Source organism: Chiloscyllium punctatum, chromosome 9 (assembly GCF_047496795.1).
Source record: "Chiloscyllium punctatum isolate Juve2018m chromosome 9, sChiPun1.3, whole genome shotgun sequence".
Taxonomy (NCBI): domain Eukaryota; kingdom Metazoa; phylum Chordata; class Chondrichthyes; order Orectolobiformes; family Hemiscylliidae; genus Chiloscyllium; species Chiloscyllium punctatum.
Genome location: NC_092747.1, coordinates 39,964,999 through 39,992,575, shown reverse-complemented (window position 1 = coordinate 39,992,575; position 27,577 = coordinate 39,964,999). Strand labels below are relative to the sequence as shown.

General features: G+C 41.5%; 1 protein-coding gene across 1 annotated transcript; it reads right to left on the bottom strand.

Moving 5' to 3' along the window:
- Positions 1–817: 817 nt before the first annotated feature.
- On the bottom strand, positions 818–15,480 carry urad (ureidoimidazoline (2-oxo-4-hydroxy-4-carboxy-5-) decarboxylase). The gene is made up of 2 exons (XM_072576609.1): positions 15,239–15,480; positions 818–1,342 (listed from the first exon to the last, which is right to left on the bottom strand). Exons 1-2 carry the CDS (start codon positions 15,411–15,413, stop codon positions 990–992), a joined length of 528 nt encoding a protein of 175 aa, XP_072432710.1. The 5' UTR covers positions 15,414–15,480; the 3' UTR covers positions 818–989.
- Between the last annotated feature and the right edge of the window lie 12,097 nt (positions 15,481–27,577).

The following is a 27,577-nucleotide window of genomic DNA, read 5'->3' as shown; positions in this document are numbered from 1 at the left end:
ACTGGAAGTAATCCTCCAGCTGAGGTAAAACTAGTGTCATACCCAAGTTCAGCATAACTTCCTTGCTTTTATACAATTTACCCCATTAGTAAAGTGTAATAAAGACTATGTTTTATTCATCTTTCCACCTTCAATGACTTACACATATATACACACAAATCCCTCTGTCCCAGTAGATCGGTGGGGGTTTGTCAGGGCTGGAGGGAATTATTAAGGTGTGCCGTGGGGTGGTGTTGCTGCTGGAAGTTGAGTGTGGTGAGGGTGGTCAGTTGGCGGTGGTCACAGGAGTGTAAGGGACCAGGGGATGCATTGTTATGGGAGGGGTTTGGTAAATAAGCATATCAGCTTGATGGTTACCCAGAGTTACACTACAGTTTTAACTGCCGAATTGTTTCCTGGGTAACTTAACAAAGCCAAATTCTCCAACATGTAGGAGGTTTGTTTTGAAGTTTTCAGATGCAGGCAATTTCCCAGTAGAAGCTTCATTTCTTTGGCAATTTGCATGGAGGCAGTGGGACTTGGCAAGCTGCAGGATTCGGGCACACCCTTCCAGTCTGCCCTGCTTCACTGACTCTCTGGCTGCATCGGTACAGTCTATGGGACTTGAATTCACAACTTTTACTTGGCTTTCTGCTCTTTGAACAGTTAGATCAAGGGAATAATTGGGGTTCATTCAATAAATTCTGCCTATTATAAGTAATAAAACAAGCATTCCAATATTTGGGAAAGAGCTGGAAATAAAACACAAAATGTGGTTCTCGGTAATGTATGAAGAAATGAAATCAAACAAAATGAATTATATGTAGTTTTGCTGCACTTATTGCTTTCCCAATGTGATTTATTCAATTTGAGATATTACATTCTGCATTGTATAAGATGATTCACAGATTTCCTTTGGAGTTGATAGTCCACTTCAGTGGATCCCTCGTGTCTTCCCTTTGTTCTGATGAACAGTCACCAGACTCGAAATGTTAATTCCTGCTGTCTTATTAAAGCTTGGTAGAACGGGCAGCTGGCCTGATGATATCTAAAAGACGGAGGTGGCAGATTTTTAGAACCTCTTTAATACTGATTTGAAGCTCCTGCTCTGGGCTGTTGCGGATCCTGCTGCTGAGTTGGTGCGTTATGCTTTCCCTATCATTCATCCTGGCACAGATCACAAATGGGAAGTGGAATTTGTTCTTGTAAGCAGCATTTAGCTCACTCAGCTGTGATCTCTGGCCAGCAGTGAGGGTGGTTAGCCCAGCTTGGTTCTGCTCAGCCTGCGATTCAAGGGAGAGTGTTCCTCTGAGAAGATCTCTCCCAGCTAGGTCTGGGTGGCATCGTAGAATTCCCTCCTTCCCTACATAAATACAAGAGCAAACAGCAATTTTACTATGCAAGTTTTCGATACCACATGTTTCTCTGGAAATTAGTGTTCAAATTTATTCAGTTCTTCATTACTAAGTGCAATGGTACCAATTGAAGTAACAACAACACCATACATTGCTGCTTCTCTCACTGCTATTTCTGAAATTCTACCCATCGTTGTCAATCAACAAGGCAGAGCAAGAGACAAGATGTTATTTCCGCCGATATCTGTAAATTAGTGAAATGTGAAAATGCAACCATTTATCCTGGATTACACATTCCCAATACAATAAGCAACAAAAAATTGCATTTATGTAGTGCCTTTAATGCTGTAGAATGCCCCAAGGCACTTCACAGGGATGGCTCCAAATGCATTTTTATACCTAGCCACATAAATGGTTCAGGTTGGCTCAGCACAAATGTATTCAAATAAACAGATTGTAAGGAAGTGGGTTTAAAGGACAACATTCAGGTGCAAGATTGTGGAGGTTCAGGAAGATAATCCCAGAAGTTAGTATGTGGGTAGTGGAAGAAAACTGGGCAGGCAGGAGCAGTCAGAGATGGAGAAATCAACAAGGTAAAAACAATGACTGCAGATGCTGAAAACCAAATACTGGATTAGTAGTGCTGGAACAGCACAGCAGTTCAGGCAGCATCCAACGAGCAGCTGCTCGTTGGATGCTGCCTGAACTGCTGTGCTCTTCCAGCACCACTAATCCAGAGATGGAGAAATGCAGAGATTACAAAGTTGTAAGTAACATTATCGCAAAGTTGGGTAGGTACACAGCCGTCAAAAAGAAAACAAGAGAGGAAAGGCACAACAAATATATATTATAGGCAACATTGAACTGTAATGTTATGGGAGGATGGTAAAGGGTTTTGGGATGGAAAGGATTAAGGCATTGGAAGCTCACATCAGAGTCAGGAAGGATGGCAATGTTAGGGATAGCAGTGAGAGGGATGGAGTTAGTAGCTTGAGAACAGGGAACCAATTGGGGATTCCCTAATATTTCACTGAAGAACATTTCTGTTCATTCAATACTGGATTCCCACAAGCAGCAGAACAATCAGAGGTTTTAGAGATCATACTGTCAGCAACTGAGGGGAGTCAGCTAAAGAGTTATTGAAACATATTATACAGAAAATCAAATAGGAAATTTGAGAAATAATCTTGAATTTCAAATGGTACATACATCTTGAGGGTGAGTGCTGAAGAAAATCAATAACTAACCAGACTAATTCAAATAACATAAAATGTTCTCTGTAAAGTATAACGTTGAGCAGCCTTAATGTTTTTTTTCTATGTCCAGTCTGCAGGAGAACAAAGTTAAATTCTTTCAACAGGACTTGTATCAGTTATATTCCCAATAAATGCGATCGTTACATACATTTTATTTCCCAATTACTTGACCAGAGTTTGAAAAGAAAACAAAATATCGCATAGTGGTACAGCTTTAAATAAATGTATGGCCCCAGAAACTTAATGGATCATTAACTTTGTTCATGAAATCAAAATAAGATGCATTCCTTATGATTAGATATTGACTGAATAAAAAGTAATATTTCTGTCTGAAGCAGGACTATAGAATGAAGTCACTCAACAGAGGCTTCAGTTGCTCTTATTCATTTTGTCTCCTGTGTCTGAGAAAAACACACAATACTTCCAAAACATGCTGCAGATAAGTTAGGAAATGCAATCTTGCCTGGTGATCTGGGTTCAAGTCCAACCTGCTCCAATAGTATGTAATAACACCTCTGAACAGGTTTGTTCGGAAATATCAGCAAATATAATCCTGCACTGCCATCTAGAGCTTAATTAGGGACACAGCCTCAAACCAAGTAAATAAGAGCTGTCTTCATCTTTAGATTGCTGTATCAGTTTGAACAGCAAACTAACAGAGGGTCCACCATGATAGCAGCACTCACAGTTGACAGTAGCTTGACTCAGCATCCCAATTGCCATTTTAGAGCTCTGTAAATGCACTGACATTGTGTTGCTAAACTGTCAAATTTAAAGAGCTAGGGGCTTGGAGAGGAATGTGAATTCTCACCTAACACAGCAATAATTTGGATCTATATAGTGCCTTTAACATACAGCAAAAACATTTTCCAAAGCACTGGGTAGAACATTACAAAATGAAATATAACACTAAGCCATGTAAGAAATATTAGGATGAATGATTGAAAGGTTGGTCAAAGAGGCATATGATCAGAAGAGTCATACAGGAGAAAGTTAAAAATTACACAACACCAGGTTATAGTCCAACAGGTTTATTTGGAAGCACTAGCTTTTAGAGCGCTACTCTTTCATCAGGTGGTTGTGGAGAATAAGATTGTAAGACACAGAAATTATAGTAAAAGTTTACAGTGCGATGTAACTGATATTATATATTGAAAAAGACCTGGATTGTTTGTTAAGTCTCTCATCTTTTAGAATGACTATGTTGGTTTCAATTCTTTCATATGTAAAATGCAAACCTTTTTTTAAAAAGTTACATTCTCAAGTGAACTTTAACAATTGGTGTCATGGCAGCCCAGATAATTCATTGAAGGTGTGAGCTTCCCTGTGAGGCTGTCTGTGCCACAATGGTCAGACTGATTCCAAGGGAGCAAAGTTTGTGGTTGATCATCAAAATACTTAATTGGAGGAATTACACTGAGTGATCCGATAGTGAATGTTGGACAAGCAATAACTGGTGGAAAGAGCTGCAAATGCAATAAAGCAGGGGCATCTCGGAAAACTGAAGTATTTCCTGATGATGTTGCCAAAAAGCAGCATGTGGATAAAAAAAATTAGCGGGCTAAGAAAATAAACCTGGGACAACAGATGAAATGGTGTCGGAATGTGAAAAGACATCATTGATAGTAATTCTCTAGTTATGATGAGGTGATTAAGAATGGAACCAAGCGACTGCATTGGAAGACATTAGAGAGATGCAGAATAGGGTTAATATGATCAACTGTAGCTATGTCTGCAGACAGGTGGCGAAGGGTGAGGCAGAGATATCCTTCCTTCTTCACAGGATGTCATTTGAAACTCTGATACCAATTGTGAGAGCCTTAGACGGACTGAACAATTTGGGCAATTTTATAGACAATCCAGAAGGCATACCAAGTTTCTTGAAGATTTTGTAAATGCAGTTTGAAGGCATACTGTTGATATGGTGCATTTAGTATCAAGTTCCAAAATTGCAATTTGCATATGAAAACTCCAGCTGAGATATGTATGTGAGCCTGCTATAACGCAAGCAATCACAAAAGTTTAACACCATGTCAGCCCTACTAAAATAGCCTGGCGAAGGGTTTTGGCCCAAAATGTAGAGTGTCCTGCTCCTGTTGTGCTCTTCAAGCTTCACATCTATTGACTCTGATTTCCAGGATCTGCAGTCCTTACTGTTTCCTGAAGTAGCCTGGATACGTTTTTCACGGTATTTTGCAGCCACATTACTGATCTCTAACAAGTTAACAATTTGCTAACTTAATTCATGCTTTTTCAAATAATTATATGATTTTTAAAAAATATAGGCTCAAATGCAATCTGAACTTGATACCAGCTAATACCTAAGCAACACAACGAAAAAAAGGGTCATTGCGCCATCTGGTGACTGACTACCATATTTCAGATGTACAGGGTAATTGAAGGAGACACAAATAGCATTTTTAATAAAATTAACTTAACATATATATCTATGTATATTTCTAAAACAAACTTCTGATCCCTCCTAATGATCACAACCTAAGACCTGATTAGCCTATTAAACAAGAGCAAAATTAAGCTTAGTTTTCTGCATTATTTTTAGAATACAATTTTTAAAAAAATCATTCAGGGTATGTGAGTGTCACTGACTGGGCCAACATTTATTGCCCAACTCTAGATGCTCTTGAGAAGGTGGTGATAAGCTGCTTTCTTGTACCATTGTAGTCTATTTAAGTAAAGCCACAGTGCCATGAGGGAGGGAATTGCAGGATTTTGACCTAGAGGCACTGGAAGAATGGCAATATATTTCCCATTCAGGATGGTAAGTGACTTGGAGGGGAACTTGCAGGTGATGGTGTTCCCATGTATCTGCTAACTCTTGCTACTCTGAATGAACAGGTTTGTGGGTTTGGAGGAAGGTGCTGTCTAAGGAGCCTTGGTGCATCTTGTAGATGGTACACACTGCTGTCATGGAGCATTGGTGTTGGTGTGAATGTTTGTACGCTTGGTGCCTATCAAGTGAACTTGGTGTGAAGCTTCTTGACTGTTGTTGGAACTGCATTCATCCAGGCAAGTGGGGGGTATTCCTTCCTTGTGTCTTGCAGATGATGGGCAGGCTTTGGGGAGTTAGGAGGTAAGTTACTCACTATAGTGAATGCGATGAGGCCATTACAAACTGTTTGTTCCTCATGCAATTATAGCCTCTTCTTTGTAAGATACTGACATTAATACTGATTTTGTATATTTCCAATGTTTTAGCAAATGCTTAAAGTATGAAGTGAGAAAAATCTGAACAAAAATGATTCCAATCAGTTACCAGAGTTTTGCCAGGGCTGATCCATGCCCACATTCATGCTTGGAGTCACTGCAGGCCTTAATTATGCCCCAGAGAACTCCAGGTTTCACTACTGAGCCATAGACTGGTGCCATTTCCAGTTTGATGTAGAACCTTAGACCGCTCTAACTCCTGCTCCTTATGTTCCCAGCTGTTCAACTAGCTTCAAAATGTTCCACCCTCTATCATCCAGTCCTGGTCAATTCAACAGTTATTTCTTGGCTTTAGATGCTATATAAGGCAAGGTGTAATAAGGTTGACATTAACTGTGATAATGTAACACCACTATTGATAGATTGCTACATCTTGGTAGTAGCTTTCAGCCTGTTAGGTAATACAGCATAGAAACAGGCCATTTGACCCATCAAGTTCATGCTGCTGTTTATGCTCTACATGAGCATCCTCCCATCCGAACTCAACTAATCTGAACACAATGTATCAGAACTTCCTTCACTTCCTTTCTCCCTCATTGTTTATTTAGCATCCCCTTGTATTCATTTACACTACTGGCCTCAACTACTCAACATCTTTAACTACTCTCAGACTACAGGTATTCTCTTGGCTTCACTAATGGATTTATTAATAATCATTTTATAGTCACTTGATAGTATCGTACAGAACTTCTGTTACCAGTAAAATAGGAGATAAGCTTTTTCTTCTTGCAGTCGTCAGGTCAGATGCAAAAATACCAAATTTCAAAGGGAATAATAATTTATATATTACATAATTAACAAGCGGTTCATTCATTGGCCAGTGGACTTTGATTGGTCAAGGGTTTGCATATGAAATACACCAGGGAAAAGTTACTCCAAAGTTTTTGCTTAATTCAAAAAGGTCTTGTTTGTCTAATCGGTGGAGATTTACTTTGAGAAATGCACCCAGGAACAGTTGTCCCAAAGCTTTTGTTTATTTGGAAGGTATAATTCCTGGAAGTCCTCTTGCCTGCAGAAAACTGGGCTCTGTCTAAAATATTGTATATGTAAATCCTAGAAAGTATACTTAAGCCAGATTGCAAGTCCAGTTGACAATCTTAAATTGCTTATTCATGTAATTCTTAGGTTGGACTGCTTTTTCAGCAGCTCCCTTATATTTATGGTCCTTAGTTCTAGTTTCTCCCACAACTGGAAACACCTTCTCACTGCCTACCCAAACACATCAGAGGAAGGGTCACTCAACTAGAAATGTTAACTCTCGATTTCTCTCCATTGATGCTGCCAGACCTGCCGAGATCTTTCAGCACTTTCTACTTCTGTCCCACATCAGAGAAAGTACACTCCGGCCAGTTCAATAATTCCGGTATGATCCCTCAGTTCTCATATGACTATATATATTTTCTACACGGGCTCTACATTCTTCTTATAGTATAGAGATCAGAACAATTCACAATGCGAATCAACAAAAGGTTCATCGAATTTTAACAAGGCTGAGCAATTCGAGCCTTCCAGAAGTGTTTTGTTTGCTTTATTGTGAAAATACTGAACCATGTCACTACATGCAGTGATCTGTGGCTCTATATCAAGTCCCCAGACCCCTCTGTACCCGATGTAGACATTTATTTTCCAGGGGTATATAGACACCTTATCTTGCTGCAAAATGACTCTTAAATTTAATTCCACTCTGAGACAAATGCAAAGCATCTGAGATTTTGTTTTGCCTTCAGAGTTATTTTGTTTGTCCTACGTAATATCCTGAAGGGTGAAAATTAGCTGGATTCTTTGTACAAGTAGACAGTCACACCTGCTAGAATTGGCTCATCTGACCTTGTTTGTGTTCAGAGACAGGAGAGTGTGACTGTGGGTCAGGTCGGTAGGGGGACCCAGAGAGCTGGACTCTTGGCTTCTGCAATTGTTCAACAGGTGTGAAATTTTCCAACTATGACTAAATTTAGACAAGAATAAACCAAGAATTGTTTCAATTAACAGGATTTCAAAGATAGGGCTCTTAAGCTAATTCATTTGGTGAGGGTGCAGAATATGCATTAGTGTTTGAACAAGCTTCAGACACTTCACTGCCTCAAATAAAGACAAGGAGACAGTAGTTATTTGGGACTGGACAGCAGGAATGGGCTCAATATATGAAAGAGGGAAGCATGACTCATCATTGCCCTGCAACCAATTCCAGCATAGCAAGCCTGTTCCAAAACAGCCAAGAGCAGATAAGGGAGTCAAGAATTCCAACAGGGTATTATTATATTTCCTATTCATGCTATTGTGTCAGAAACTTAGAAACTTAATTTACAAGTATTACTATGATAAACTACAGCAACTAGTTTCTCTGCAAATATTCTTCATACACATCTAGCATGATGAGATGCAGTAAAAGACTCATTTTGATGTGTGCTTTCTGCAACAGTTATCACCCAAAATAAGCGATCTTACTGTATATTGGCAAATATCAGCCCCTTACATTGTATAATTTCTTCTCACAGAAACAGGTTCATGGCCAAGGGCAATGAAGTGCCACATCTGGACAGTGAGCCCAGGAACTTTTCTGCAGGCAGAATAATAAAGCTGCAGGGTTGGTGGGAAGTGATTTGTCAGTTGCAGTGTTTATGGATTCATTTCATGATTTTTTTTTGTCACATTATTTATCATTGCAATAACCACAAAAATTCAGAGTTTATGAGCTGGAGGCTGACCTACAATTCCTACATAATATCAGGAAGGGTGAAAATTAGCTGGATTCTTTGTACAAGTAGACAGTCATACCTGCTAGAATTGGCTCATCTGATCTTGTTTGTGTTCAGAGACAGGAAAGTGTGACTGTGAGTCAGGTCGGTAGGGGGACCCAGAGAGCTGGACTCTTGGCTTCTGCAATTGTACAGCAGGTGTGACTTATTCCAACTTTTTTCTACGAGAGCGAGAGCTGTCCGGTGGATGAGCTAACTGACCATGACATTGTGACAAAGGAAGCCATTAAAAAGGGGCTAGTTTGAAGGAATGTAGTGGCAATAACAGACAGTACAATGAAAGGGATTGACACTGTTCTCAGCTTCAAAAGGCTGTGTGATTTGCCCAGTGCTAGTGTTTGGGGCATCTGCTCAGGATTGGAGAGGAATTTTCAGTGCAAGGAGGAGTTCCAGGCATCATGGTCCATGTTGGTACCAACAACATAGACAAGCCAAAGGAGGAGGCTCTATGGAATCACCACAAGAAGCCAAGCACCAGATTAAGAAGCAGAAACTCAAAGGTCATGTTATTTGAGCCATGTGCAATTTGACATTGGGGTAAATTAGTTTAGAGAGATAAACAAGTGGGAGAAGTAGGTTTTGATTTGTGGGGAATGGGCTCCAGAACTGGGAAAAATATTTTTATTCATTCATGGGATGTGGGCGTCACTGGCTGGCCTGCGTTTATTGCCCATCCCTAGTTGCCCTTGAGCAGGTGGTGGTGAGCTGCTTCTTTAACTGCTGCAGTCCACATAATGTATGATATAGTGTCCTGAGGAAGGGAGTTACAGGATTTTGATGCACTGACTGTGAAGGTATGGCAATATATTTCCAGGTCAGGATGGTGGTGGGTTGAAGGGGAACTTGTCATGCTGTTCCCAAGTATCTGCTGCCATTTTCCTTCTACCTGAAAATAGTCAAGGGTTTGGAAGGTGCTGTTTAAGGATCTTTGGTGAATTTCTGCAGAGTATCTTGTAGACAGTACACAATGCTGCTACTGAGCTTCAATGGCAGAGGGAGTGGATGCTTGTAGATGTAATGCAAATCAATGGGCTGCTTTGTTCCGGATGGTGTCAAGCTTCTGGAGTGTTGTTGGAGCTGCCCTCATCCAGGCAAGTGAGGACTATTCCATCACATGGATGACTTGTGCCTTGTAGATGGTGGACAGGCTTTGATGAGTCAGGTGAGTTACTCACTGCAGGATTCAGAGCCTCTCACCTGCTCTTATAGCACTGAGTTTATGTGGCAAGTCCACTTGAGTTTCTGATCAATGATAATCCCCAAGCTATTGATAATGGGGGATTCAGGGATGGTAATACAATTGAATGGCATATTATTATGGAGTGCAAGAGTGATTGTCCCCAGCAAAGACTGCCACCAGATACCAGCTGAACTCCACCAGGGTCATCCAGGGGTTTCCAAAATGAAGATACTGGTGTGAGGTTATATCTAATAGCTAGGATTGGATGCAGACACAGCTGCGTTGGTGCAGCAGAGCCCAGAGTGCCAACAGGGAAATAAAAATCCACCAGAGGCTCCTCAACATTTGTAAACCCTGAACTTGTTTACACATCAAACATGCAGGTCCTTTCATGGGCTCAATGCTCTTAGTTATTGTGGATGCTCACTCAAAATGGCTGTACGTGCAAAGAGTTCATTCATCAAACATGGGGATGACTATAGAAAAATTGCATGCATCTTCAGCAATACATGGAAGTGTTGATCACAAATAATGGGCCATCACCATCAGGGAATATGAGTATTTACAGTCATAGAGTCATAGAGATGTACAGCATGGAAATAGACCCTTTGGTCCAACCCGTCCATGACGACCAGATATCCCAACCCAATCTAGTCCCACCTGCCAGCATCTGGCCCATATCCCTCCAAACCCTTCCTATTCATATACCCATCCAAATGCCTCTTAAATGTTGCAATTGTACACGCCTTCACCACTTCCTCTGGCAGCTCATTCCATACAAATACCACCCTCTGTGTGAAAACGTTGCCCCTTAAGTTTCTTTTATATCTTTCCCCTCTCACCCTAAAACTATGCCCTTTAGTTCTGGACTCCCCGATCCCAGGGAAAAGACTTTGCCTACTTACCCTATCCATGCCCCTCATAATTTTGTAAACCTTTATAAGGTCACCCCCTCAGCCTCCAACGCTCCAGGGAAAACAGCCCCAGCCTGTTCAGCCTCTCTCTATAGCTCAAATACTCCAACCCTGGCAACATCCTTGAAAATCTTTTCTGAACACTTTCAAGTTTCACAACATCTTTCCGATAGGAAGGAGACCAGAATTGCATGCAATATTCCAACAGTGGCCTAACCAGTGTCTGTACAGCTGCAACATGACCTCCCAACTCCTGTACTCAGTACTCTGACCAATAAAGGAAAGCACACCAAACGCCTTCTTCACTATCCTATCTACCTGCGACTCCACTTTCAAGGTGCTGTGAACCTGCACTCCAAGGTCTCTTTGTTCAGCAACACTCCCTTGGACCTTACCATTAAGTGTATAAGTCCTTCTAAAATTTGCTTTCCCAAAATGCAGCACCTTGCATTTATCTGAATTAAACTCCATTTGTCACTTCTCAGCCCATTGACCCATCTGGTCAAGATCCTGTTGTAATCTGAGGTAACCCTCTTTGCTGTCCACTAACCTCCAATTTTGGTGTCATCTGCAAACTTACTAACTGTATCTCATATGCTCGCATCCAAATCATTTGTGTAAATGACAAAAAGTAGAGGACCCAACACCGATCCTTGTGGCACTCCACTGGTCACAGGTCTCCAGTCTGAAAAACAACCCTCCACCATCACCCTCTGTCTTCTACCTTTGAGCCAGTTCTGTATCCAAATGGCTAGTTTTCCCTGTATTCTGTGAGATCTAACCTTACTAACCAGTCTCCCATTGGGAACCTTGTCGAATGCCTTACTGAAGTCCATACAGATTACGTCTACCGCTCTGCCCTCACCAATCCTCTTTGTTACTTCCTCAAAAAACTCAATCAAGTTTGTGAGACATGATTTCCCACGCACAAAGCCATGTTGACTATCCCTAATCATTCCTTGCCTTTCCAAATACATGTACAAAAGTTGAATGGGATTCACCATATAAGGACAGTTCCTGACATCCATCATCTAATGGTCTGGTAGAAAGAATAGTCTAAACTTTGAAGGAAGGCTTAAAGAAACAGCCTGCAGCTTCAGTATATACCAAACTCTCCTGGTTCTTGCTTGATTATAGGACCACCCCTCATCCACCTAAACAGCGGAGATATTAATGGAGAGAGGATTCCACACCAGGTTAAATCTGATCTTCCAGACCTGGGAGGGAGGATGAAAAGGGATCAGGAATGCTAAGCAGGAGAGACAATTTACTTAGGGGGTTATGGTTTTGATTAGGAGCCACGGGAATGGCCTTGCAGAGGTAAGATGCATGGTTGAAATGAGGTCAGTTCTAATGGCATATAAAGTTTGGGTAGGTGCAACATTCCTGAACAAGCATGAGGTCCATTTGAAAGCTACAAACGGTGCAGGAGCAAATTGTGCCCGGTTCCTCGACTGTCTTTCTGACTGTTCTGGAACTTGTGGGTTCTCCCTCTCCATCAAGCGGTGACGGTACCTCAGAATCTGAGATAGACTCGACGGATGTCACTGACTCAAGGCCTTTGCCACCTGAAGAGGAGAATGAATTTCTTCCGAGACATTCCATGCACAAGAGGTGAGCTACTGTGCGTTAAACGTGCCAGTAACAAAGGCAGAGCTGGAGGAACCTCATCCAGTACTAAAATGCCCCAGGAGGAACTACACATAAAGCCTGACCTATGTCCTCATACTCGGAGGTGGAGGGACGTGGTGATTGAAACGAGGTCAGCCATGTGGACAAATATGATTTCACTGAATGGGGCTGTTAATCTGATCAGGGAACTCCAGCTGACAGATAAGAACAGGAGTGTCAGAGGTTCTGTTCACTCTGACAGCTGGCTCTGAGGGAGCTGGATGAGTGTCAATGACTCCTGTCAATATAAAGCTAAAAATCACACAACACCAGATTATAATCCAACAGGGTTAATTGGAAGCACACTAGCTTTCGGAGCGACGCTCCTTCATCAGGTGATTGTGGAGGGCTTGATCGTAAATATAAGATGACTTGGTGACTAGATAGTAGCCTCTGTGGAGTTATTTCAGGGTTTATCCTGAGCAGCTCCTGCAGAGATGTCCTGGAACTGATGACTGACCTCCAGCAAAAACTACCATCTTCTTATGGGTCAGATATGACCCCAACAATTAGACAGTTTGCCCCAGATACCCATTGATTCCAGTTTAGCTAGTGCTCCTTGATGCCACACTTGATCAAATGCAGCCTTGATGTCAAGGGCTATCACTCTCACCTCACCTCTGGAATTGAGCTCTTTTATCCATGTTTGAACCAAGGCTGTAATGAGGTCAGATAAAATGAGATGTGTCCCCATGTTATGGACTATACCTGAATCGATCTGTAGGTGGTGTTCTTGCTAGCTGCATAACTAGGACAAATACAGAGAATTTAAAATTTAATAGTAGAGGCAAGAGATAAAATTTGGGAAGATGTGGTAAATCAAAGAACAGAGTCAAGGCCAAAGAAAGATGTATTAATACAGGAAATAGTAAACAGACTGTCACAATAAGGGCTGGATAGTATATTAGTTAATCAACAAGTAAGACTAGAATTTACAAAACAGTAAAAAAACTATATCAGAATGCATTAGCAGTTTAAAACAAAAGATGAACTGAGAGTGAAATAATAAAAGAAAGTATGATCTGGTAGTCATCACAGAAACTGCAGCAAGAAGGTTTCAATTGGGACCTGAATCTTAAATGATAGTTCATAGAATATTTTCAGGATAGTTTTGTATAACAGCATGTTCTGAAACTGACTATATGGTAGGCTATATCAGACTTGGTATTGTGTGTGAGATCGATTTTAAATAAGGATCTCATAGTGAAAGTACCCCAAGGCAGCAGTGACAAAATATATTGAACTTTACATTCGGTTTCAGGGAGAGGGAAGCAGATTTAAATTGTTTTAAAAATTTTAATAAAGACAATTATAAGGGGAGGAAAGCAGAAATGGCCAACATGAATTGGCAAAGTAAATTTAAAGAATAGGTCAGATCCAGTGGCAGCGATATTTCAGAACACAGAAAATGTACATTCCAAGGAGCAAGAAAATTCTAAAGGATGACCCACCATTTGTGGTTAACTAGTCAGAAGATTGGGCTCAATATTAAAAAAATTACTAAAAATTAATAATGAGGGAAAATTAGATTATGAGAGAAAGCAAGCCAACAAAAAAAGATTGTAAGGATATCTATAAAAATTGAAAAAGTGTTAACAAAGCAGTTTTTGGTCCTATTGTTTTTAGAGAATTAATAATCAAAAATAAGGGAAAGTAATTATCATTTATCACAACAAGAATTGAAAACAAAAATAGCGCGGTTATGCTTCAATTATGCAAAGTACTCGTGAGACCACATCTGAAGGACTATGCACATTATTGGTAAGCTTATTTAAAAAGGAATGTAAATGCATTGTAACCAGCAGCACAAATAAGGCTTATCAATAGTTGGAATGAGTGGGTTGTCTTACCAGGAAAAGTTGGACAAGCTAGGCTTGCATTTGCCGGAGTTTAGAATAGTTAGTGGTAATTTAATTGTTACATATACAGTTCGGAGGAGTCTTGACCAGGGAGATGTAGAGAGTATAGATCATAAGAAATGGGAACTCGAGTAGGCCTCTCAGCCCCACAAGCCTGCTCTGCCATTCAATAGGATCATGGCTGATCTGTCATTCCTCATATTGAAAGAATTTTCTGTTTTTTCCCCATAATCATTCGTTCCTGTATGGATCAAGAATCCAACTCAGCTTTAAATATGCATGAGGGTCTGTGTCCAACAGCTTTATATGGCCAGGAGTTCCAAATATTCTCAATGCTCTGAAAGAAAAAAAATCCTCCTTATCTCAGTCTTACATTCGTGCTCCTTTATTCTGAGACTGTGCTAGCTGGTCCTAGATTCTCCCACAAGGGGAAGAATTCTCTGATATCTCCACGTGGCAGAAAGTACAGGATGCACTTTCAGACATGATGGCAACTTCACACAGTTGCAGTTCCTGCTCAGGACCTAGCGACACGGTACCCTGCAGCACCCCAGAAAAGCCCTTGCTAGAATATAACAGCCAAGGCTGTTACCCCAACCATCAGGAAGGAAGTACTTTGGAGGGAAGCCATGAAAACATGAAGTAGCACCCCATTATAGGCATCAAGGAAGCAGCCTGGGTGAACAAATGGAAGCAACCTAGGCACATATTTCACAGCAGCTGAATTTTGGTTGTACACCCTGGTCAAAACATCATTGGTGAAAGCTATGGAACCTGTTTGTTTAGTGTTTGGGCAGGAGTGCATTGAACCGTCCTTGCAATGGTCAGACTTGGTCGTTAACAGACGGTCTTGAATATCATTTACTATGATCTGACACTCTCACCCCGCCCCAAACCATTTGTCTAGGCCGCTGGATTCGTAGTCCGTTTCAGAAGAAAACGATAGACGCTATTCAGACTGGAGATCTTGCAACAGTCCAACTGTGTATTCAATGTCGCCTAAAGTTGAAGATTGCACTCGGTGAGTGCTTCTATTTTCTTACCTGACCGAGGCAAGGAATCTATAAAATCTGCAAAGTTTTGCTCTAAAGCGCTCACACTTGGAAAGGGACGCTTTGTCCAAACTGCAGCTGCAATGAGGGGACATTTCTCGATCACATTCCCAAACACATCGATAAACTGTTCGTAGCTCATGGAGTTAACAGCTTGCATTTCCATGATTGTTCCCCCGCTGTTCCAGAGAGAGAAATGGAAAAATGCGAGAGGCGAGTGTTTACCCTGACTGATACTGAACCCGAGGTCACTGCCCCTATCTCTGGAGAAACAGAAAAACAGCGGAGTCCCTGAGGCTGCAGACTCCATAGTTGCTGTTCGTTCTCGGTTTTGAGCTAGGAATGGTAAATGCAGGAAATTTAGATTTTGAGGATGGGTGGCCTGCTGGAGCGTTTGGGTGTTGGGGAATTGTGTGGTTGGGGGATTTTGCTGCAGCTGTTTCAAAGAGCAATCCGTGGGAGCAACTTCAACACTATGCACCCAGACTCCGGAAATTCCCAGTAGGTGATTTCCTAATCTCTTGTCACAAGGTCAGTGCAAGATTCGTGGAAATTGTGGTAAATCATGAGAAAAACTAACACCAGTGAATTCATATAGCACCTCCAATCCAGTAATATGTCCCAAGATCGTCCAAAGTGTTCTCAAACAAAACTTGACATGATATAAATATAAGATATAATTGGTCCAGATTTCAGTTTCCAGATAATTGGGGACCACCCATACAACCTAAGATGTCCCACTACATTGATCTCACTCTGACCAAATGCAAATCTCTCCAACTCTGATCAAGCAAAGATGATTAAGGACAATTCTGGAGTACTTACCTCAGTAGATACCCAGAAGACAGAAAGTCTTAGTCTAATTTTGGTTAACTCCAGAATGGATACTGGTTATTAGCTACACTGACACACCCCAACCCCACCTCAACATTTCCAAACACTACCCTGCTTAATCAAACATGACTACCTCTTACAAACAAACACCCACCACTTGACAACCCGCAGGACCTGACCAAACTACCCTTGACGCACTTATCCACTCACACACCTCCTCACCTCCTTACTAAACAAAGGCAAAAATACTGTGGCTGCTGGAAATCTGAACTAAAAACAAGGTGCTGGAGAAACTCGGCAGGTCTGGCAGCACCTGTGGAGAGACAAACAAAATTATTTCAATCCAATAACTCTCCTTCAGAATGTCTACCTTCCTTACCCACCTGCTCCCCTATTCACCTACCACCGTACCCCCCCCCCCACTAATTTGACCTAACTACCTATTTGATAAATTCACCTGTTTATCCGCTCACCCATTCACTGACATTTACGCTTTCCTTTTAAACTTATCCTGCAGCTAATGGCGTAATAAAGGATTTGTCTTCTGCACTGATCTCTGAAATTTTCTGTGGAAGTAATGGAAACATGAATTATGAACTTCCTGTAAGACAGAAGAAGACGGACTATTGAAATTTGGACAAATCATCTTTTTATAAGTGTTTCATGCATTGGAGAAAAATTGAGGTTTTTATTCATTCTCTACCTCTTCAGAGAAGAAAGTACATGCCCCAGATTCATAGAGGCGAAAGTTAGGACTACAGATACTTCAGATCAGAGTCAAGATTAGAGTGATGCTGGAAAAGCACAGCAGGTCAGGCAGCATCCGAGGAGCAGGAAAATCGACTTTGAGCGCAAAAGCCCTTCATCATTCCTGATGAATATGAATAGCTGTGTAAAACTGATTCCACTCTAGGCTTGGCGGTGCCAGACTGCTGTGAGGTGGCACAATGCAAAACTAGACACATTCCTTTGGTAGATAGTGAAATCAGAGGACAGCTGTCTTCAGGCTTCTTGGTGGCTAACTCAGAGTGGTATGTAATTAACCCATAGTTAATCCATGGTCTAGGAAGGAAAGGGAGAGAACTAAAAGGATTAATAATGTTACAAAAATCAAGAAGTTATTAATTAATTGTAATTGTTAATAAGAACTAAAATTCACTTCAGTAAAAGTACAGTATGTACTTCTCTATATTCCTTCCTTGCATATTTAACTCTATCCATCACACACAGGTGCTTCCTTAGAATGATCTCTGACAAACTTACTAGATTTAGCTGGTTACCAGAAACCTTAGTCAGTTCCTTCTTCATGTTCTCACTTTCCTCCTCATATTTCCTCATATGCTCAGACTAACCTTTTATGAGTCACCATGGTTCCACCACATCCTAATGATGTAGTTCCTGACTGTCCTGTTTTTATATTGCCAGCTTTGAACCTGTTGGATGTAACAGATCATTCAATCAATTCCGCTTTGTTTAGAAAATCCTGCTTTTCATTCTTGTAAGACTACTCCTTCCCCTCACTTTGGCTATGCCGTTAGCTTTCTACCACAATATCAACCAACAGTTAAGAAGGTTGTAATGGGTTTCCAGTAGGGAGAATCTAAATATTAATGACACATTTTCAATCCATATTTTGCATATTGGGAAGGAGAGGCATGTAAGTGCAATTTTTGTTTTATTATCTTGGCAGTGGGACCAAAATCACTTGGTGACTTACTGTCAGTTGATGATCCATTCTGGTTTACAGACAGATATCACTATCTTTAAGTTCACCTCTAAGCCACACACCATCTTAACTTGGAAATACATTTCAATTCCTTCAATGTCACAGTCAAAATATGGAATTTATTTCTAAGCAGCTCGGGATTTGCTGCACTGGATGGACTGCAGGCTTTTAAGAAGGTGGTTTAGGATCACTTTGTCAAAGATGGACATCAATACTGGCCTTAACCAACTAAAAACCCAGGAACTAAAATAGTTGAATTAACATGATTTTTTTGATAGATATTGACTAGAAGCTGGGAATCTTTAAGACATATTTCTTCTGTTTTAAGCAGTTTGTTGCTACTTAGACTATTTTAAGGTACTGGCAGTGGCTGTATGATGCTCCAATTTTTAAAGTGCTTCAGGCAAACTACCCCTTTTTTTATGGAGTCCAGTTACACTCTGGTGGAAGGATAAGGAGCTTGAGAAGATGTAACATGAGGAGTGGACAAAGACAACCACCACTGCAGAAAGTACATATGAAAGGTGTAGTGTTTACAGGGATACATTCATCAGTGCTTTTATAGGTTGAGGACAACATACTTGTAGGTTACTGAGGAGACGTTATTGAAGAGAGTTCACTGATACAGGGAGATTAGCACTGAGTTATTTCAATGTCTGTAGTAAGATTGGCAACTAAAAACCAGCCTTGAGTAGCAGTGTCCAATGCAGTGAAGTACACTGGAATCTGAACTTTACACCCAGCTCCTTTCAGACTGCTGCAGGGGTTATCAGTAATATTGGTTAGTCTGCAGCTCACTGATACCAATTTAGATCAGCTGTTTTCATAATTTCCGCATGAATAATGTAATGACTTAGATAGTGTATCTGAAAAGGGAAACAGAGGCAAACATTTATACATTATGTTAAGGGATTGCTGGGCCTCTTGCTGAGGTATTTGTATCATTGATAGTCACAGGTGAGGTGCCAGAAGACTGGAGGTTGGCTAACGTGGTCCCACTTTTAAGAAGGGTAGTAAGGACAAGCCACGCAACTATAGACCAGTGAGGCTGACATCGGTGGTGGGCAAGTTGTTGGAGGGAATCCTGAGGGACAGGATGTACATGTATTTGGAAAGGCAAAGACTGATTAGGGATAGTCAACATGGCTTTGTAAATGGGAAATCATGTCTCACAAACTTGATTGAGTTTTTTGAAAAAGTAATAAAGAGGATTGATGAGGGCAGAGCGGTAGATGTGATCTATATTGACTTCAGTAAGGTGTTCAGGAAGGTTCCCCATAGGATCTCACGGAATACAGAGAGAACTAGCCATTTGGATACAGAACTGACTCAAAGGTAAAAGACTGAAGGTGGTGGTGGAGGGTTGTTTTTCAGACTGGAGGCCTGTGACCAGTGGAGTGCCATAAGGATCGGTGTTGGGTCCACTATTTTTTTGTCATTTACATAAACGATTTGGATGTGAGCATAAGAGGAATAGTTAGTAAGTTTACAGATGACACCAAAATTGGAGGTGTAGTGGACAGTGAAGAACGTTACCTCAGATTACAATTGGCTCTTGATCAGATGGGTCAGTGAGCTGAGGAATGGGAGATGGAATTTAATTTAGATAAATGTGAGGTGCTGTATTTTGGGAAAACAAATCTTAGCAGGACTTAAACACTTAATGGTAAGGTCCTAAGGAGTGTTGCTGAACAAAGAGACCTTGGAGTGCAGGTTCATAGCTCCTTGAAAGTGGAGTCGCAGGTAGATAGGATAGTGAAGAAGGCGTTTGGTATGCTTTCTTTTATTGAGTACAGGAGTTGGGAGGTCATGTTGTGGCTGTACAGGACATTGGTTAGGCCACTGTTGGAAAATTGCGTGCAATTCTGGTCTCCTTACTATCAGAAAGATGTTGTGAGACTTGAAAGGGTTCAGAAAAGATGTACAAGGATGTTGCCAGGGTTGGAGGATTTGAGCTACAGAGAGAGGCTGAACAGGCTGGGGCTGTTTTCCCTGGAGCGTTGGAGGTTGAGGGGAAACCTTATAGATGTTTACAAAATTATGAGGGGCATTGATGGGGTGGGGGAGTCCAGAACTAGAGGGCATAGGTTTAGCGTGAGAGGAGAAAGATATAAAAGAGACCTTAGGGGCAACATTTTCACACAGAGGGTGGTACATGTATGGAAGGAGCTGCCAGAGGAAGTGGTGGAGGCTGGTATAATTGCAACATTTAAAAGGCATTCAGATTGTATATGAATAGGAAGGGTTTGGAAGGATATGGGCTGGGTGCTGACAAGTGGGACTAGATTGGGATGGAATATCTGGTCGGCATGGACGGGTTGGATCGAAAGATCTGTTTCCATGCTGTACATCTCTATGACTCTATGAGAAAGCAGTAGGTGCTTAGTGATAGTAATCCAGAACCGAGTTGCCATTGTGCACATATGTTTGTGTTAGAGGGTAAGGTACAAAGTAAAAAATGAACAAAGAAGTATAAATGTTCTTCTAAGTTTGGCTTCCAACATGACTTCTCTAATGCTTCCTGCCCTTTCTGTACCAGTGACATTGAAAGTGAAGTTGAAATCTCCAAAGTTTGCAATGTAATTTGGTCTTTCTCTTGAAATCTCCATTTGCACACCAACTTCTGCAAGAACTGAGTTTGTATGTATCCTGCTAAAGATCTTTGAAAATGTATGACACCATTTAGTATAACGTGTACTGAGAGAAAGGAATGGTATGTGTGGTCTAGAGGGACATAAATTTGGGGATGTAGTGGTAGAGAACGTGCAATGTATTTGTACATGTGTGTATGTATAAAGACTAATGGAGTGTCTATTTGAACTGTATCTTATGATTTTTTTTTGTCCAAGTTTGAGTTTCATCTCGTTTTTTTGAAGGGTTTTTCGCCATGAGTCCTAGCAAGATTTCTCACTATAACTTAGAAAACTTGCTTTATCAATTACCATGATATCAGGATGGTTATTCGCCATGTCTCATACCAGGTCAACTCACCACTCAACAGATATCCGTGGAAAGACCGCATCCCCTGATCTGTAGCACCCAACACAGCTGAACTCTGTCATACACAAGCAGAACATTTTCTTCTGCAATGTCCTCATCCTCCTCCTCCTCAGAAGGTTCCTGCCATTGCTCCTGGCTCCTCAGCATTCAATGCATTGCCTCATAATTGCTGACACATTGTCACGACTTTGATGAGTGAAGTTGGAGGTGTTTGGTGGCAGAAAAAATGGATTGAAATGGACAGCAGTATTGAATGTACGCCTGCTTAGAATTAATGTAATCGTCGAGTACTAATAGCATAAGACTAAAGGTTTTTAAAAATGAAGCTATCTTTATAAATTGATTTTTTTTTAAAGGAGGGAGGTATGACAATAGTATAGCTTTAAGAGTTGTATTTTGGGACTCAGCAAGATGGCGGTGATTCAGTAGAACTGCTGTGGGAGGCTCTGCTGACCAGCCAAGGCAGATTGGTGTCTTTTACCATCCCTGGCCAACTTATATGAAGGAATTGTTAATTTAAAAACTTGAAGAACACATATTCATTGACAATTTGGAGTGGGAAGGATGCCAAAAGGAAAAAGGAGTGAGCAAACAGCATCAGAGAGGACACTCCCCTGCAGCATGGGGCATATCATCAGCCTTTCCCAAACCCTGGGGGACCTGACAGACTCACAGGAGTTGACGGCGGCGATGGCAAAGCTGCGATCGAGGATATCCGTGCCCAGGTCCAACCCATTGCGTCTATGCTGCAAAAGCATGAATTGGAGCTCCAGGGCCTCGGGACACGGCTGGAGGAGGTGGAGAGTTGAACCATGGCCTCAGAAGTGGCGATCAAGTCCTCGTCCAGATGGATCTAGGCCCTGGAACAGCAAGTGCAGGCCTTGCGAGATCAGAGCTCCTGGAGGGTGAAGAAGGTGGGCAGCCAGTCAGCTTTTTTGAAAACTGGCTGCTGCAGTTCCTGGGCCTTCAAATCAAGTCCAGCGGCTGCAGATTGAAAGGGCCTATCGGGTAGCGGTGCACAGGTCTGGGTTGGTAGAGCGCCACCTCCCGGTCCTACAAGGACACGCAAAATGTAATTGAAGCCGCCAGATTACTGGGAAAAGACCCACAGGCACTGTAGCACCAGTGGTCAAAAATCATGTTTTTCCAGGATTTCTTGGCAACTGTAATTCAAAAGAGGAAGTCCTTTGATGAAGTTAAAAAGAGGCTGAGGAACCTGGGTGTCCAGTATTCAATGAGGTACCCTGCAGTGCTCCGTTTCAGCCACGAGGACTCGGTTTATACGTTTGACTTGGCTGACAAAGCCAAGAACTTTGTAGAAACCTTAAAATAGGTGGACTGGTCTGAAGAATACGGTTAATGTTAGTCCTCTTTTCCTTCTTTCCCTGTGTTTTCCCTTTTCCCTTTTTTCTCTTTCCCTAATAATTAACAAAAAACCAAAGTCTTGGAATATGTTGTTCCTATTATATTTTTATAACTGGATTTTATTATGAGAAATTTTGTGGGTGCCCTTTTTTGTTTCTTTTTTTTGTTCTCTTTTTCTTTTAGTCACAAGGGTGACATGGAACCGGGGTTGGGCGGAGAGCTTATCCTGACTTTGGCTTCTTTCGTTGACTTAAGGATCATCTCCTAATTTATTTAATTTTTTTGCCTTAAGCTGGGGCACAGTCTGGGCCTGAAGGAGCTGTGCAGGAGGGGATGGGTAGGGTGAGTACTCCCTATAGACAGGGCCAGGAGAGTCTCCTGTTTAAGGTTTCATAGTTTTATTGGTTTTTTTTATAGCTTTTTTTGGTAGCAATCATTGTTTGTAGTTAGGATCGAGTATCTTTTGTACACACAATTCTGCGATTCTGAGTCTCCTTTTACTTGTGCTCGGCACATTGCAAGCAGGGTTCTCCCTCCCTGGGATTCAAGGATCTCTGAAAGGGGATATGGCGAAGTGTCTTGTTAAATGGTGCACCTGGAACATCAAGGGAAGCTTGTTAAAAGGCAAAAAAAGTGCTTTCTCGCCTTAAGAAGGAGAGGGTTGATATTGCCCTGTTGCAGGAAACCCATCATGATGATGGAGAACACCTGAAGTTACAACAGGCGGGTATTCTTTTCATCCTTTACTACTAAAAATAGGGGAGAGGCAGTACTTATGTGGAAGAATCTTCTGTTCACATTATTAGAGCAGGTGAAAGATGAGCAAGGGCAGTTTGTCATACTTAAGGCCTTGATACATGGGAAGGAAAATGACATTTTAAATGTCTACTGTCCTCTAGCGCATCACCTCAAATTTTTGACTAGTGTCTTCTCTAAGCTGAGTGCCTTTGGAACACGGCACATTATTATAGGGGGGGGGATTTCAAATGCCTTTTGGATCCAGCAGTAGATAGGATGCCTCGTGGGCTCCCAACTATCTCTTCACAGGCCAAGCAGGTAACTGACTTATCTGAGGAGTTGGGGCTGATGGACATTTGGAGATGTCTTCACCCTACCAGCAGGGACTTCACCTTTTTTTCAAACCCAAATAAATGTCACATGAGGATTGATTTTTTTTTTGGCTCCCTCGACCCTTCTGGATTCAATTAAGGGTTGTAAAATTAGGAACATAGCTATTTCTGATCACGTGGCGGTATATTTGGAGGTTAAGGCCAAGAATGAGGGGCTAGGTTTATGGCAATGGCATCTAGAACCTTTTCTCCTCAAGGATTCCAAATTTGTGGAATACGTTTTGAGGGAGTTTCAGGAGTTCTTGACTATAACTCAGGCATGGCTATTAGTTCATCTATGCTATGGGAGACCGCTAAGGTCTTTGCTAGGGGATTAGCTATTTCTTATTTTGCTAGCCAGAAACAACAGAAAGGGGAGCAGCAGCGTCTACTCAAGATGCGAATGAAAGCCGCTGAGACGGCACATTTTGCGAGGCCTTCAGTGATGAAGCCACAGCGGATCACGGCCCTCTGGGCTGCCCAGAAAGAACTGGCTTTTGCTAGACAACGGTTGTTCGTGTATGGGGATAAGCCAGGGAAGTATTTAGTGTATCTGACTTGGAAAAAGCGTGCTCCCCAATCCATTACTGCAATTAGAGACAGCTCTGGGGTCCTTACCTACGATACCAAAAGGATTAATGAGGCTTTTTGGAGTTTATACTCTGAATTGTATTGGTCTGAAGGTTGTGAGGACAGGTGGCTCAAGATGGAAACCTTTTTTAAGAGTCTGGACCTCCAAGGGGTAACCTTAGAACAGGCCTCTCTCCTTAATGCCCCCTTGTTAGTTCAGGAAATACAGGAGGCAGCTAGGCAACTTCAGAATGGGAAAGCGCCTGGCCCTGATGGTCTCCCGGTTGAGTTTTATAAGGAGTTTATATGGATTCTGTCAGGCCAATGTTGGAAATGTACAATCATTCCACTATGCATAAATGCCTACCACCGTCTTTGAGAGATGCTAATATTTTCCTCATTCTTAAGAGGGGGAGGGTTCCTGAGGTTTGTGCTTCATACAGGCATCTCTCTATTCAATTCAAATTTTAAGATTCTGTCCAAGATTTTGGTGCTGAGACTGAAAAGGTGTTGTTCCATATTGTTAAAGAGGACCAGACAGGTTTTATAAAGTGTCATAGGTCTTATAATAATATTAGAAGGTTGCTGAATATGGTCCAAGCATTTCAGCAATGACCGATCCAGGGGTTGGTGATTTCCTTAGATCCAGAGAAAGCATTTGACTGGGTGGAATGGCCGTATCTCTTTTATGTCTTAGAGCGGTTTGGGTTGGGTGGGGTCTTTGCTAGGTGGGTGGAGGTTTTATATCACCACCCTCTGGTCGTGGTCATCACAAACAGGGTAAAGTCTAGGAACTTTAGGATTGGCAGGTGTGGTCGTCAAGGCTGCCCCCTCTCACTGTGATTGTTTACGTTGGTGATAGAGTCATTGGCAGAGGCCATTCATCAGAACGTCCACATAACTGCTCCGTAAGTAGGATCGAGGGTATACAAGATTATACTAAATGCAAATGACGTCCTTCTGTTTTTATCGGATCCAGTGACCTCCGTACCCCATTTGATACAATGTATTAATTCATTTGGGGCTATTTCAGGATATAAGATAGACTTTCCAAAGTTGGAAGCTTTAAGGGGACCTTAAGGGAATGCCAGAGGTTGAAGGTGGCCCTAGGTTCCCCTTTAAGTGATCACAAGCGGGTTTCCAATATCGAGGTATTTTTATAACCCCCATATTTGATTGGTTATTTCGGACTAACTTTGTTCACCTGCTCAATAATATTAGGTGGGATCTCCAGAGATGGGAAGCTCTATCAATTTTGTGGTTGTGCCGAATAGCCCTTCCTAAGATAAATATCTTTCCTCGTTTGCTTTATCCTGTGCATATGCTCCCTATAATGTTTCCCAGGTCAACGTTACAGAAACTTAAGGCTTAGTTTAGTTCTTTCATTTGCCGTTGTAGGTGGCCCCTCATCAAACTTACTAAATTGCAGTTGCCTCAAGAATGTGGAGGAGTTGTTTTCCCAGGCATCAGAAGGTATCAATTGAGTTCCCTGCTGTCCTTTGTGTGTGATTGGGCAGGTAACGATCCAGGCTCAATATGGCTGGATATCGAGGCCTCCCAGGCAAAGTGCCCTCTTATTAACCTGTTGTTCATGGATAAGATGAGGATAGTTATGGACCACTGCCTCATTGTTACTGGTACAGTCAAGGCATGGAGGGCAATGTGTCAGAGTGAGGGTTGCTTATCCGAGACTTTGCCATTCACCCCCATAGTTGGTATGCCAGGGTTCTTACCAGGGATGATGGACTCAAGGTTCAAACGCTGGCCAGTGAGAGGGGTTTCCAGTCTGGGAGACTTGTTTGAGGGGGAGGTTACAATGTCTTTTGAGCAACTGAGCCACAAATATGGGCGGCCAGCAGAGATCTTTTCCATTATTTTCAGGTTAGGGATCTCATCCAGAAGAAGACTACACTTCTCAATAATCCCTATAAGCCCAATATAGATAGGTGGTTGCTATGTTCCACAAGCACCCTTTTGGTTAGTGCCCTCTATCACCTGCTGGGTGGTAGGGCTTGGCAGGATATTAACCGGCTATGTGAAGTTTGGGAGCAAGACCTAGGAGTGGAGGTCTCTTCTGAAACGTGGGAAGACATATGGTAGAATGCGCAAAAGATCTCAATCTGTAACAGAATCTGTAACAGCTATGCAGTTAAAAGTTCTGCATAGGGTTCATTTGGCACTGGACCATCTGCCAAAGTTTAAAAAGGGGGCATCTCCAATGTGCTCCAAATGTAAAATAAGTGTAGGTAATCTTACCCGTTGCTTCTGGACATGCCACAGGTTCCATGTTTATTGGAGTGCTGTGGAGGGAGAGATAGGGAGGGTATTGAGGACCAAAATTAAAGTAGACCCGACATCTCTCCTAGGTCTAACAAAATTTATCTTTAGATGGCATGAAGAAACTATTTAATGTTCTTGCATACTGTGCATGGAAGAATGTTCTGATGAATTGGGTGTCTGAGAACCCACTGGGCTTATTGGGATGGCGGAAATTAATTATGGAGCACATCACCTTGGATTTTCTCACAAATATGGTGCACCACACAACAGACGATTTTAATAAGAGATGGCAGCCCTTTTTGAGTTATTTGGGCACAGATCTGTCTCCTATCTTAACCAGGGCTTTCGTTTAACCAGGATGGTTAGGTTTGCTGAGTCCTGGGCCCTGGAGGGGTTAATACGGGTATATATACAACACTCCCATTTTTTGGTTGGGAGCCTTGCACCGAGCATTGTTATTTTGTGTTCTTTGTTTTTTTTGTTTTATTAGTCACTTACCTATTTATTGGTGTGTTTGTCTTGTTTTGTATTATAGGGTAGGTTAGTATTTAGTAGACAGTAGTTGCATTGCGTTTTTTTTATTATAGTGGTATTTGTTATATTTTCAATAACTATATTTTTGTAAAGTCAAAAAAAGTTTTTTTGCTAATAAAAATATTTACAAAAGAAAGTTGTATTTTGTGCTGGTTTTATTTTTATGAAGAGATGTTGAGATAGAGGTACGAGCTATCTTTCCAAGCCAATAAAGTAAATAGCTTGTGAGACCTTGAGTTTTTTTAAAAGTTGGAACAACTGAAGCAGCCTGAAAGGGTAGGGTCAAGCTTCCACAGAACTGGACTTTAGACTAACTTTCACTAGCTGTTGAAATTTGGAAGCTGCTATACATCTTTCCCTGCTACAACAAAATACTTGTGTTCTCTCTCTCTCTCTCTCTCTCTCAGAAATTTCTTTTTATGTTCTTTCCTTCTGGACTGGAGAAATGTTGCATGTGACACAGTCTATTTTACTGTATTTGCCTCTACAAAAGGTGTGGCTATGGGATGTTACTATCTTGGAACAGCTAAACAGTGGTAGTTAACATTTATATTATCTTGTTAAATATTTTAATACAGTTCCAGTTAAACGTCTGTAAATTATTATTTACCTGTATTTTAAGTATAGTGTAAGAATAAAGTGAGTTTTGCTTCAAGCCTAGTAGTTTGACTAATTGAATTGCATCCAGAACACACTTGCCTTTAAAAATAATAAAATGTTGGGATCTAGGCTATCTTCAAAATATGTTAAGAAGGAGTTTGGTCTGTTCCATAACACCATGGAGCGTAACCTGAGATGTTGTTGCCCAATATGCAACTTGTAATTCACCATAAATACAGAAAATTCTGGAGAAACCCAGCAGCAACAAGAGCTAGGACAAACAGAGTTGTTGTCTCTGGTTTGTTGCCTGTG

Bases quoted from the DNA above. Each gene is read 5' to 3' on its own strand.
- urad (XM_072576609.1), bottom strand. From the start codon at position 15,413: ATGGAAATGCAAGCTGTTAACTCCATGAGCTACGAACAGTTTATCGAT. The intron at 1,343-15,238 runs GTAAGAAAATAG...GTATTTATGTAG, and splicing joins AGATTCCTTGCCTCGGTCAG to GGAAGGAGGGAATTCTACGA.